At 42.9% G+C, this 13,247-nt stretch overlaps 3 protein-coding genes across 5 annotated transcripts in view; 1 reads left to right on the top strand and 2 right to left on the bottom strand.

Moving 5' to 3' along the window:
- NUP188 (nucleoporin 188) overlaps positions 1–13,247 on the top strand; it is a 42,762-nt gene that overhangs the window by 19,968 nt on the left and 9,547 nt on the right. The window lies entirely within an intron of this gene.
- On the bottom strand, positions 3,245–4,303 carry LOC128503696 (endophilin-B2-like). Of its 2 annotated transcripts, XM_053473874.1 has the most exons (4): positions 4,145–4,303; positions 3,995–4,009; positions 3,680–3,905; positions 3,245–3,599 (listed from the first exon to the last, which is right to left on the bottom strand). In XM_053473874.1, the coding sequence occupies exons 1-4, from the start codon at positions 4,171–4,173 to the stop codon at positions 3,492–3,494; spliced, it is 378 nt and encodes a 125-aa protein (XP_053329849.1). In that variant the 5' UTR covers positions 4,174–4,303; the 3' UTR covers positions 3,245–3,491. The 2 variants fall into 2 exon arrangements, with proteins under 2 accessions (XP_053329849.1, XP_053329850.1); XM_053473875.1 differs by lacking the exon at positions 3,995–4,009 and having other exon boundaries at positions 4,145–4,300.
- On the bottom strand, positions 5,113–11,550 carry LOC128503094 (endophilin-B2-like). Its single transcript, XM_053473116.1, has 7 exons — positions 11,487–11,550; positions 11,206–11,372; positions 9,166–9,189; positions 7,256–7,345; positions 5,989–6,089; positions 5,524–5,749; positions 5,113–5,443 (listed from the first exon to the last, which is right to left on the bottom strand). Exons 1-7 carry the CDS (start codon positions 11,548–11,550, stop codon positions 5,336–5,338), a joined length of 780 nt encoding a protein of 259 aa, XP_053329091.1. The 3' UTR covers positions 5,113–5,335.

Here is a 13,247-nt window from a genome sequence, read left to right as displayed (position 1 = left end):
TCTGAATAGCCTTTATGTGATCTGGGGGGGATATAATCGAGTCTCTTAAGTTATATAAATGAGAATAATAGGTCTTAAAACCATTAGAGATGTCAAATGGGGAGAAGAGCTTATTGTTAGAGGTCGGGTGAATGAGAAAAGGTATGCGGGAATTTGATTGTCGCTTTTTTAAGCGATGTGCTAATAATTTACTCGTTTTATTGTTTTGGGCATAATAGTGGGCTTGCGTCTTTCGGTGGGCTTTTTCATATGTTGTCAGCATGTGGCAACGGAGATCACGTCTAATAGAGGTTAGTTGTGAGGCTAGTACATCAGATGGTGAGGCTATATTAGCTTGTTCCGTATTTCGCAATTTAGTCAGGAGATCCGTTAATTGTTTTTCTCTTTGTTTTTTGAGTATGGAGCCATATTTAATACATAAACCACGAATCGCCGCTTTATGACAATTCCATACAGATATGGGGCTTTCTACAGAGGGTGCATTAATGTTGAAAAAATCCTCGATATCAGTATGTAAATGCTTTGAATATTCCTGGTGAGACAGTAAGAAAGGGCTAATGCGCCACTGATAAACTCCATGTGAGGATATCTCATCGTCAAGCGTGAGTGTGATTGCCGCATGGTCGGACCATGTTATAGTTTCGATAGTTGAAGCTAATATGGATCGTAAAAATATCCTATCCACCAGGAACATATCTAAACGTGAATAGGTGTTATGTGCTGCTGATAAATGAGTATAACCCCTCTCTGTACCGTGATTGATCCTCCAGATGTCATAAAGGTCTCTTTCCCACATCCATGATGATAAGAAAGTGGGTTGGGTTCTAGAGAGTGAGGTAGAATCTAGATTATTGTCCATTACGGTATTAAAATCGTCACATAAAATATATGAGCCCCATTGTACCTTGCTAGCAACTTTAAGTAGCCTTTTAAGAAACTGTGATTGTCCAACATTAGGGGCATAAAGAGAGATCAATGTCATAGAAATATTATTAATGGTGCAGTATAATATGATATACCTCCCATTAGGGTCTGCAATAACCTCTTTACATACAAAGGATACCGTATTTCTAATGGCTATTAGTACACCTCTAGTTTTTGAACTGTAGTGTGAATGATATATATGATTATAGGCAGGGTGTTTCATACGACCCGCATCGCCCAAAAGGAGGTGTGTCTCCTGTGCACATATCACGTCACATCTCAAGGATTGAGCCTCTCTCCAAAAATGTGATCTCTTATGAGGTGTGTTCAAACCGTTTACATTGATACTAGCTATCCGTATGACCATTTTTCATAGAAAATGGTGATGTTAAAAAAAAATATATATATATAGATTTGTAAGAGTAGGGGAAAGGCGAAAGTGTGTGTTTCCCAGCGAGCACACACACCTTCTATAGATAATGGTAAGGCACTTTGAGTGGAATGAGCAAGAAATGGTATTAGCATATACATTAACATGGCATTTAAGAACAAAATCAAATAACAACAGTTAGGAGCAAAAAACATATGGCTCTTAAAACATGAACCAATTGTGTAGTGAGGGGTTATAGTCCGCACTGAAGCCAAGTAGGAATGACCAACCAGTAAGGCCTGGACAAAAATAGGTGCAAATCATACCGCTTTTCTTGATCCTGCAGTGGACCATTCTTGTTTCATGCGAACTTGAGATCGGGTTGACGACGATCTTGCTTGAGGAAATGGTGCTAAGTTCCATGACTTGAGCAAAGCGGTTCCCTCCTCTGGTGAGCGGACAACGTGCAGAGTGTCTCCACGACGAATAAGCATCTATAGACGATTTTAGCTGAGCGAAGAGCTTGGGTTATAGGTTGCAAAGCTCTACGTGCTTGAAGGGTAGTTGCAGATAAATCTGCATATAAAGAGATTTTGTGATATGGAGCAGGAAGGCCGCCATTTCTACGAGAATGTTCCATCAGTCTCTCTTTAACTGTAAAGAAGTGTATGCGTGCTAGAATATCTCTTGGAATTGAGTCGTCCATATGTTTCGGACGGGGTATTCTGTGAGCGCGATCCACTTCCAGTTCTTGAGGAGAGCAGTTAGGTACTACTGCTTCAATTAGGGACCGCACATATGCAGGAATTTCAGCTGGCGTTACGGTTTCAGGAACGCCACGTAACTTGATATTATTACGGCGGCTCCTATCTTCCAAATCAGCAATTTTCGCTTTTAATGTCGCCACGTCGTCCTTTAACTCAGTATGTGAATCTATCAGTGTGTTATGAGGGGCAGAAAATTCCTCAAATTTGTTTTCAACATGGTCCACTCTGTCACCCAGACCATCCACAGCAGTTTTAAGAGGAGAGACAATTGTGTGGATATCTAGTAGGAAAGTTTTACGAAACAATTTGCCTAATCTTTCTACTCTGGGTGGGGAAACAAGGTATTTTTTATTATATATAAAGATTAAAATATTTTATATACAAAATGTATTAACTATTGTCCACCCAGAGTAGAAATATTATGCCAAAGTATTGATGCCAAGGTATATTAAACAATTAAAAACAATTCCTTGAGTTATACTTTTGGTATCACATTGTATATATAGCTAACTTTAATTCCTATTTTAATGTAAAGTATTTTAATGTAAAGGGCAACTTGCGAGAAATAAGGGGTGACGTGTGCAGCTTCAGTCTGTAAGACGGGAAGAAAACCAAACGAAGCAGCAGCATCTAGCTGTAGATGATTTTATTCCACCAGAGCAAGTAGTCAATCAATGCGATATAACGTGTTAAAGGGATCCTGTGATACAGGGTTTGTAAAGCGAGCGTAATCGTTAGTCCTTTGGATTGCGATTTGATAAATTACTTATTTTTTTAATAATAAATGTAAATATATTAGATGCAGGATAAAAGCTACTGTATCCCCTGCATAATGATGGTACGGGGACCTCAGCCTGCATGCTACAAAGCCATTAAAAAAAAGTCCCGTGCAGAAGCTGATGTAAAGGGTTAAAACGCTTATAAATGGGAGATTAAAATAAAAAAGGCAACAGTTATACAAAAAACTAATAGATGGGAGGGAGGCTCCAATCTGTAACGGACAGCAAAGGGCTTATCTATGCTGGCCTGGTTTATCGTTATATCATACAGAAAATATTAGAAGTCTTTGCATTTTAAACGTTAGTGCAAGCAGATTTGGTCACGGGAAAGACAGCGACACGGGGTTCTCAGGAGTGGGACGTGGAATGAAAACGTAACAGGAGAAACGTAACAGGAGAAACGTAACAGGAGAAACGCAACGCCTTAGGTGCAGGAGAGGCCGGCAAAAACGCCAAAGACCCATCCTGCAACGTAAGGGTAACATTCAATAAAAAAAAAAAGGGCAACTTGCGAGAAATAAGGGGTGACGTGTGCAGCTTCAGTCTGTAAGACAGGAAGAAAACCAAACGAAGCAGCAGCATCTAGCAAACAATCAGCCCTCCGGAGACATTGGCTTGTTTGAGAAGTTTGCTGTCCTGGTGGAGTCGGGTCTAGCTAAGGAGCTCCAGGTAAGTAACTGGTACTTTACCCTTCTTGTTTCCCCTCTCACCCACCAGCCAGTCTGGATCCATACCGGGGAGACTGTACACGGTGATTAGCTGCAAAATCAAAGGAGCGGGATTTAGGAACATCACATTTAGGCGATAAGACATTTAAGGATGAGAAGCTTGATGCTCACCTCGTCCGCCGCGAGTGTCAGCTCGGTGCTGTCTGCAGCTTCGTAATCGTAGAGAACTCGAGCTTTCCTGGTGCCGCTTGAAGGGGGCTTCACATCGATAGCGTTCAGCGTCCCGTCCCCTGGATTGGGACTGACGGCCTGGAGCACGGGAAGCGTAGCGGGTGGTGGAGAGGTACTGAGAGGCGGAGGGGTAGAATCTGCATTCACAACAAGCGTGGCGGGGAACCTGCGGGTAGTAACCAGAAAATCGCTGAGTATCGGAGGAAAATACTGCGAAACGTCCAAATCCGCTTAACTACATTAACCTATACTTACCCCTCACTTCTGGAACTGCCAGCATAGGAAAAGGATAGAAGAAACATTAACATTATGGATCACACATGGAACAGGAGAATTTGGGTACAAGGTGATGCATCATACCAAAGTTAGCTGTGAGTGGGAGGAGCTGATGTACAACCCACCTACCTGCCCAGCTGTTTCTGCAGGTCGACCATGTACTGGTAACACTGAGCGTAGTACGTGGCCTGGGCCTCGGCAAACTCATGCAGGCAGCGGAGATGATTCACCTGGTGGGGGAGGGGAAACAGTCAGTGCGTTCGGCTTTCCAGGACACTAATCTGAAGCAGGGAAGCGGACCGTGTTCAGTAAACACCGCGTCTGCGTCAAAAACATCGTGTTCTAGGTCAACTTAAAGCAATTCAGGCTCCGTCTGGTAATTATAGTAGGGCAGGAACCCTCAGCGACCAATTCTGCATTGGCTTCGGGCGGCAGATCCAAAACGTGCGTTTCTGGGATCTGTCTGCATTTTTTGCTGGTCTCTTGGAGTACTTCCGCAAAGAGGAGGAGCCAGGGCACACCCCCAACCTTTCCCCCAATTGGGGGAGAAGGTGTGCGCAGAGGCCCCGCCCCTTTTGTGGAAGCACTCCAGGAGGCCAGGTTAGAAGCGGATAGCGGGGAGAAGCGGACCAAGATAGAACACAGAAGAAGCGAAGAACAAGAAAAGCCAAGACAAAAAGCGGGGCTGCGGAAAAGGAGCCACACGGAAGAGTCTGGAGGAGAAGGTAGGGAGACATTGAGAGAGAGAGCTAAAAAGCCATTAAAAAAAAGTCCCGTGCAGAAGCTGATGTAAAGGGTTAAAACGCTTATAAATGGGAGATTAAAATAAAAAAGGCAACAGTTATACAAAAAACTAATAGATGGGAGGGAGGCTCCAATCTGTAACGGACAGCAAAGGGCTTATCTATGCTGGCCTGGTTTATCGTTATATCATACAGAAAATATTAGAAGTCTTTGCATTTTAAACGTTAGTGCAAGCAGATTTGGTCACGGGAAAGACAGCGACACGGGGGTTCTCAGGAGTGGGACGTGGAATGAAAACGTAACAGGAGAAACGTAACAGGAGAAACGTAACAGGAGAAACGCAACGCCTTAGGTGCAGGAGAGGCCGGCAAAAACGCCAAAGACCCATCCTGCAACGTAAGGGTAACATTCAATAAAAAAAAAAAAGGGCAACTTGCGAGAAATAAGGGGTGACGTGTGCAGCTTCAGTCTGTAAGACGGGAAGAAAACCAAACGAAGCAGCAGCATCTAGCAAACAATCAGCCCTCCGGAGACATTGGCTTGTTTGAGAAGTTTGCTGTCCTGGTGGAGTCGGGTCTAGCTAAGGAGCTCCAGGTAAGTAACTGGTACTTTACCCTTCTTGTTTCCCCTCTCACCCACCAGCCAGTCTGGATCCATACCGGGGAGACTGTACACGGTGATTAGCTGCAAAATCAAAGGAGCGGGATTTAGGAACATCACATTTAGGCGATAAGACATTTAAGGATGAGAAGCTTGATGCTCACCTCGTCCGCCGCGAGTGTCAGCTCGGTGCTGTCTGCAGCTTCGTAATCGTAGAGAACTCGAGCTTTCCTGGTGCCGCTTGAAGGGGGCTTCACATCGATAGCGTTCAGCGTCCCGTCCCCTGGATTGGGACTGACGGCCTGGAGCACGGGAAGCGTAGCGGGTGGTGGAGAGGTACTGAGAGGCGGAGGGGTAGAATCTGCATTCACAACAAGCGTGGCGGGGAACCTGCGGGTAGTAACCAGAAAATCGCTGAGTATCGGAGGAAAATACTGCGAAACGTCCAAATCCGCTTAACTACATTAACCTATACTTACCCCTCACTTCTGGAACTGCCAGCATAGGAAAAGGATAGAAGAAACATTAACATTATGGATCACACATGGAACAGGAGAATTTGGGTACAAGGTGATGCATCATACCAAAGTTAGCTGTGAGTGGGAGGAGCTGATGTACAACCCACCTACCTGCCCAGCTGTTTCTGCAGGTCGACCATGTACTGGTAACACTGAGCGTAGTACGTGGCCTGGGCCTCGGCAAACTCATGCAGGCAGCGGAGATGATTCACCTGGTGGGGGAGGGGAAACAGTCAGTGCGTTCGGCTTTCCAGGACACTAATCTGAAGCAGGGAAGCGGACCGTGTTCAGTAAACACCGCGTCTGCGTCAAAAACATCGTGTTCTAGGTCAACTTAAAGCAATTCAGGCTCCGTCTAGTAATTATGGTAGGGCAGGAACCCTCAGCGACCAATTCTGCATTGGCTTCGGGCGGCAGATCCAAAACGTGCGTTTCTGGGATCTGTCTGCATTTTTTGCTGGTCTCTTGGAGTACTTCCGCAAAGAGGAGGAGCCAGGGCACACCCCCAACCTTTCCCCCAATTGGGGGAGAAGGTGTGCACAGAGGCCCCGCCCCTTTTGTGGAAGCACTCCAGGAGGCCAGGTTAGAAGCGGATAGCGGGGAGAAGCGGACCAAGATAGAACACAGAAGAAGCGAAGAACAAGAAAAGCCAAGACAAAAAGCGGGGCTGCGGAAAAGGAGCCACACGGAAGAGTCTGGAGGAGAAGGTAGGGAGACATTGAGAGAGAGAGCGTGAAAAACAAAAAAAAAAATGCAGTTTTTTAGTTGTGGGGGGGGTGTCTGTTTTGGACATTCATATGAATTAACGAGATTGGCCAATTTCCGTTAAAATCTGCACAAATCTGAGTGCACAGTGAATTCCTAAAACCTTACAGAAATCATTCTGATCATGTAAAATGATGCCTCTCTCATAATTTTTCTGCCGGGAAAGCTTTTAACAAGACACAGTTGCCATAGAAACTGAAAAGACTTTCTGCATTGTTACGTTAAAAATTCAGAATAAATATTAAAATGAGAGATCTGCCAAAGTTTGCTTTGTGTTCCAGAGAGTGCTAATAACATTTGGTGTATGTAGAGCTGAACCTTTATATCATAATGTATATTTTACCAATTCTGCAACCCCCTTTTTTTAAATTATTAATATATTTAGGAGGGAGAGACCCTATAAAACAGTAGTATATAAAGTACGATTCCACTAATTGATCCAACTGCGGTCTTCAAGCCCATGTGGTCTTCGGGTTGTTCTATATAGTGGGTCGTGGAGAAATGTTATCTATTTGTATAATTAAACATCAGAGAAGGCCTATCGCTTGTGCATGAATTGAACTTTGGGGGGGGGTCACATCTCATACCCCTGATCAAATAAAAAATAACTCACATGGGTACTGCTGATCCCTTCCAAAAGCAGCCTGGTCACCTCCGCCTGGCGATCAAACTCTGTTTGTGCTACGCGCAGTTCATGTTCGGCCTGTGAAGCAAAAGCAAAGACCTCGTTAATATTGCATTGGCTTCCATGAGATAATATACTCTCCAATACAAACACCCAATTACCCAAGTTCTAAAAAGAGCTACAAAGTAACCCTTCACTGGTTCCGTTTCCACCACTTGACGATGGCCGGTAGTAGTAGTGAATAGACTTTAGGTCTCTCCGGTCACTACGGGGGGGGGGTTATAGCGATGCCGGTACCCGACACACAGACCGGTCTGAATGAAGGACTGACTTGCTCGACCATGGGCGGTCAGCAGACTGTGACCAGTAAGGTGCCTTAAAAAGAACCATCACACCTTCTCTTAAGGCAGGAGGTTAAGTAATTATGACCAGGTTATTACACTAGGTAGAGCTTACTAGAAAAACGGCTGATTACAGATCTTTGGGGGAAAAGCGTATTTTCTTTACCAACCTTCTCAGACTTCCTGAGACACGCGGTGCCACGGGGAGGTCGTGGATGTACCGGCTCAGATCATTGCATTAACTGCAATGCATTTAAGAAGCCGTGGCAGCGCATTCCGGGGGGGGGTCACAGAGAGGACACCATGGAAAATAAAATATTTTTTCCAGCAGCTAAACGATAGAGATCCTAACGCATCGTCCCTGCTAAGCTAACAGCTCTACGCCGCTGTGCGAAGCCCCATCACCTTCTTCACTTAGGTAATTAGACCCTAACGCCACAACGCATGCCGCAGGCTTTTTGAAGTCCGAAGGGTCCTGATGAGTTCGGAAGGTGAGAGTACTCTCGTTCACCACGTCAATCGTTAAGCTGATCCAAAAATGACTATATTTCACCCATTTAGCCAAACAGGGAATATTATTGAAGAACGATTCAATTACCCACCCCCACACACCTTATCTAAATAGAGGGGGGAGATCCTTGGGGGCGAGACTGGCCGATAAAAGATAAAACCAAACTGGGTGTCGGAGCAATACTTTCTTTCTTACGGTAGCAAGAACTGTTATAAAACTTAAGTGGGTAAAATATGAATCGCTTCCTCTGAAAGCCTCGGCGCTACGAGTGAAATGCGCACGAAGAGTTAATCTACCGATCGCTGCGCATGTCTAAAAACAAGCTGTAGACTGAACGATGGAACGTCCACACGCGAAATCAATGTCTCTGATACAACCGAATCTAAATATCATTCTATAGCAACAAAATGGCCTGTTCTTTAAATAATGAACATTACAAAAATATTTAAAAAAAATGCACAGAATAAATAATATATACATATATATAGATATATATTTTAACGATCAGTGGGTTTTAAGTAGGGTTGTGTTCCTCTACGGCTCCTAGGGAGTTGAATGAGCTGTAAAGGGACATATGGCTTCTGCTTGAGGATAATCTCCGTCTCAGTTTACAATGCGATGTCCAAATCCCCTCTTCGCTAAGACTTTTAATGAGGGAGGAGGGAGAGGATCATGCCAGAAGCAGGGGTAGTGCGGGTAACAACGACAGACCGAGGAGGATAGACTCCAAAAACAAGGTGGTTTCTTTAACGTAAAGCTAAACACTCAATATATATTTAAGGGTACGTCCATCTAACCAAGTACAGAATCCCCCCACACTGGCGACGGACAATCTGCTTCCCTCTCAGCAATATATGGATAGTGGAATTAAGTCTGGGCACTAAACCTTTAATTAAACCTCTATTAAGGCACTTCAGAGATGGGCACTCGGTAGGACCAGACCTCCCCCTGCTTGGTTAGCCGTTACCCTTTATACTATCTGATAGAAGCGGTAAAACGGGAACCGGGCAAAACATGAATCCTGTGTGTTTTCTCGGCTCGCTTACCTTGTCCACCTCGTCACTCCAAAGCTGCAGTCACAGAGTAACAGGAGAGATGAGTCTCAGACACGTCAGAGGCAACTCAACAAAACACAACAGCAAGTGATGTTTCACAGAACGCAAATATCCTCAAATATCTATACAATAGGATGAAGAATACCATGGTTTCCATCTGATAGAGAATTGTTTTGTGTTGCCTGAACCTCTAGCTAGAATTTTTTCGTAGGAATATGTAGTATTTAGTTTGGAAATGACTATATCAATAGAGGGAATCTCCACAGTTTTCCATTTGCTTGCAAGAGTGTTTTTTGCAATAATGCAAATGATACAGAATAATTCCCGATATTGTGGGGAAACAGCTTGTATCCCTAGAAAAAGTAAAATCAATTGAGGCGACCAATTTACAGGGCAGTTTAATATCGTAGAAAGAAGGCTTTTACATTCTACCCAATAGGATTGTATAAGAGGGCAATTCCATAAGATATGGTATAAGGTTCCCTTCTGGCCACACTTTCTCCAACATTTATTTGAAGAGTTAGGGAAAGCTTTAGCTATCCTATCCGGAGTATAGTACCAACGGGATACTGTCTTAAAGGCGGATTCTGCATGTGAGGAGCATTGAAGAGCTTTATGTGAACATTTAAAAGCTAACTGCCAATCTTGAAGGGCTACATTTATTCCTATATCATTTTCCCATTGTTTTATGGGATAAGTTTTATTACATTTATCAGATTTAGTGTAAAGAGTATATATAGGTTTTAATCCCTTCATATCAGATGAGAGGTATTTGAGAGTGACGTTATCTACATGCAAAGAGGAGGGGGTCAAAGATTGTAAAAAATGTTTAATACGTAGATATTTGTAAAAATCCTTATTGGATAAATTATATGTGCGTCGAATGGTTTCAAATGTCATTAATCCATTAGCATCATATATATGCTTGACATGAGATATACCCCATAAAGACCAGCTAGTTAATTCAAGCCCTGGACTGGAGGCTTGAATTATTGACAACGGTAGTTCCCCAAGGTTGGGCACCGTAGAGGAAGATAAGGCAGTATGATATTGCAGCCAAACATTATATGAGGTTTTTACTAATGGGTTTGTGAGAGGAGGCCTATGAAGGTTCCAGGCTGGAAGTAGTAAAAGATCACTAATTTTGTAGGGATATACCGAGGAATTTTCAATGTGGACCCAATGTGAATTAGAAGTATCGCACCACCACTGTTTTAGGAGAGTTATCAAAGTAGATATGTAATAACCTTTAATATTAGGCATCCCAATCCCTCCGGCGAGTTTTGATTTAGTGATAATGGTAGCCGATAATCTTGGTCTCTTCCCAGCCCATACAAAATGTGACAGGATTCTATTTATTTTAATGAAAAAGGATTCAGGGAGGTGTATGGGCAATGTCCTAAATAAATAAAGAATTTTTGGTAATATGAACATTTTTAAAGTAGCTATTCTGCCCAACCACGAGACTTCATGCTTAGCATATTCCGCAGAGTCTGACTCAATAGTTGCAAGGAGGGGGATGTAGTTGTTAGTGAATAGGGAAGAGAAGGGGTATGACAATGCTACTCCCAAGTATTTTAGACTAGCTACCTGCCAGTCAAACCGGTATTGGGACTTCAAGGATGTTAATTGCTGAGGGGGAAGGTTCAGAGGGAGAGCCTGTGTTTTAGAGTTATTTAAATGATAATATGACAGCTGACCGTATGTGTTGATGTTTTCCATAACTGCAGGTAAAGATGTTTCTGGCAGGGTGAGGGAAAGGATGACATCATCCGCATATAGAGAGATGAGATGATCTCTACCATTAATACTCAACCCAGAAATTCTGTCATCTAGTCGAAGGGCCTGAGCCAGTGGCTCCATGGATAAGATATAAATTAAAGGGGAAAGAGGGCACCCCTGTCGTGACCCATTTGTAATATTGAATTCCTCAGATAAGGCACCATTAGATAAAACTTTCGCTGAGGGGTTGGAATATAAAGATGACACCGCCAGCAATATACTACCAGCAAAACCCATATGTTCTAATACCGAGAAAGCATACGACCAGTGCAACCTATCAAAAGCCTTCTCGGCATCTAAGGCGAGGATCAAAGCAGGGGCGCTGTCCACCTCAATATAATGGAAGATATTTAAAAGTCTTCTGGTGTTGTCAGAGGTCTGACGGCCCGAGACAAAACCCGACTGATCTTGGTTCACTAGATGTGGGAGAATTAAGGCAATTCTATTAGCTAGGACCTTTGCATATATTTTTAGGTCCTGATTCAGTAGAGAGATCGGTCTAAAATTTTGAGGGTGGTCAGTAGATTTGCCTGGTTTTGGGAGGGTGGTGATCAGGGCTTGTAAGTTTTCTTTGGGTAATGAACCACTGGACATGGCCACCCGACAGAAGTTTCGTAAATAGGGGGACAGACTAGTGTTATAGGTTTTATAATATATGCTAGTAAAACCGTCAGGGCCAGGGGCCTTGCCGGATGGAGGAGAACGTATGGTTTTTTGAATTTCTTCTGTGGTGATCTCCTCGTTTAATTTATTTAATTGGAAAGAATTCAATCGTGGTAGATGTAAGCGGTCCAGATATGTCTGAATAGCCTTTATGTGATCTGGGGGGGATATAATCGAGTCTCTTAAGTTATATAAATGAGAATAATAGGTCTTAAAACCATTAGAGATGTCAAATGGGGAGAAGAGCTTATTGTTAGAGGTCGGGTGAATGAGAAAAGGTATGCGGGAATTTAATTGTCGCTTTTTTAAGCGATGTGCTAATAATTTACTCGTCTTATTGTTTTGGGCATAATAGTGGGCTTGCGTCTTTCGGTGGGCTTTTTCATATGTTGTCAGCATGTGGCAACGGAGATCACGTCTAATAGAGGTTAGTTGTGAGGCTAGTACATCAGATGGTGAGGCTATATTAGCTTGTTCCGTATTTCGCAATTTAGTCAGGAGATCCGTTAATTGTTTTTCTCTTTGTTTTTTGAGTATGGAGCCATATTTAATACATAAACCACGAATCACCGCTTTATGACAATTCCATACAGATATGGGGCTTTCTACAGAGGGTGCATTAATGTTGAAAAAATCCTCGATATCAGTATGTAAATGCTTTGAATATTCCTGGTGAGACAGTAAGAAAGGGCTAATGCGCCACTGATAAACTCCATGTGAGGATATCTCATCGTCAAGCGTGAGTGTGATTGCCGCATGGTCGGACCATGTTATAGTTTCGATAGTTGAAGCTAATATGGATCGTAAAAATATCCTATCCACCAGGAACATATCTAAACGTGAATAGGTGTTATGTGCTGCTGATAAATGAGTATAACCCCTCTCTGTACCGTGATTGATCCTCCAGATGTCATAAAGGTCTCTTTCCCACATCCATGATGATAAGAAAGTGGGTTGGGTTCTAGAGAGTGAGGTAGAATCTAGATTATTGTCCATTACGGTATTAAAATCGTCACATAAAATATATGAGCCCCATTGTACCTTGCTAGCAACTTTAAGTAGCCTTTTAAGAAACTGTGATTGTCCAACATTAGGGGCATAAAGAGAGATCAATGTCATAGAAATATTATTAATGGTGCAGTATAATATGATATACCTCCCATTAGGGTCTGCAATAACCTCTTTACATACAAAGGATACCGTATTTCTAATGGCTATTAGTACACCTCTAGTTTTTGAACTGTAGTGTGAATGATATATATGATTATAGGCAGGGTGTTTCATACGACCCGCATCGCCCAAAAGGAGGTGTGTCTCCTGTGCACATATCACGTCACATCTCAAGGATTGAGCCTCTCTCCAAAAATGTGATCTCTTATGAGGTGTGTTCAAACCGTTTACATTGATACTAGCTATCCGTATGACCATTTTTCATAGAAAATGGTGATGTTAAAAAAAAATATATATATATAGATTTGTAAGAGTAGGGGAAAGGCGAAAGTGTGTGTTTCCCAGCGAGCACACACACCTTCTATAGATAATGGTAAGGCACTTTGAGTGGAATGAGCAAGAAATGGTATTAGCATATACATTAACATGGCATTTAAGAACAAAATCAAATAACAGTT

Source organism: Spea bombifrons, chromosome 8 (genome assembly GCF_027358695.1).
Source record: "Spea bombifrons isolate aSpeBom1 chromosome 8, aSpeBom1.2.pri, whole genome shotgun sequence".
In the NCBI taxonomy this organism is placed as follows: Eukaryota; Metazoa; Chordata; class Amphibia; order Anura; family Pelobatidae; genus Spea; species Spea bombifrons.
The sequence above is the reverse complement of the archived record's forward strand: the minus strand, read 5'-3'. Positions and strand labels throughout refer to the sequence as shown.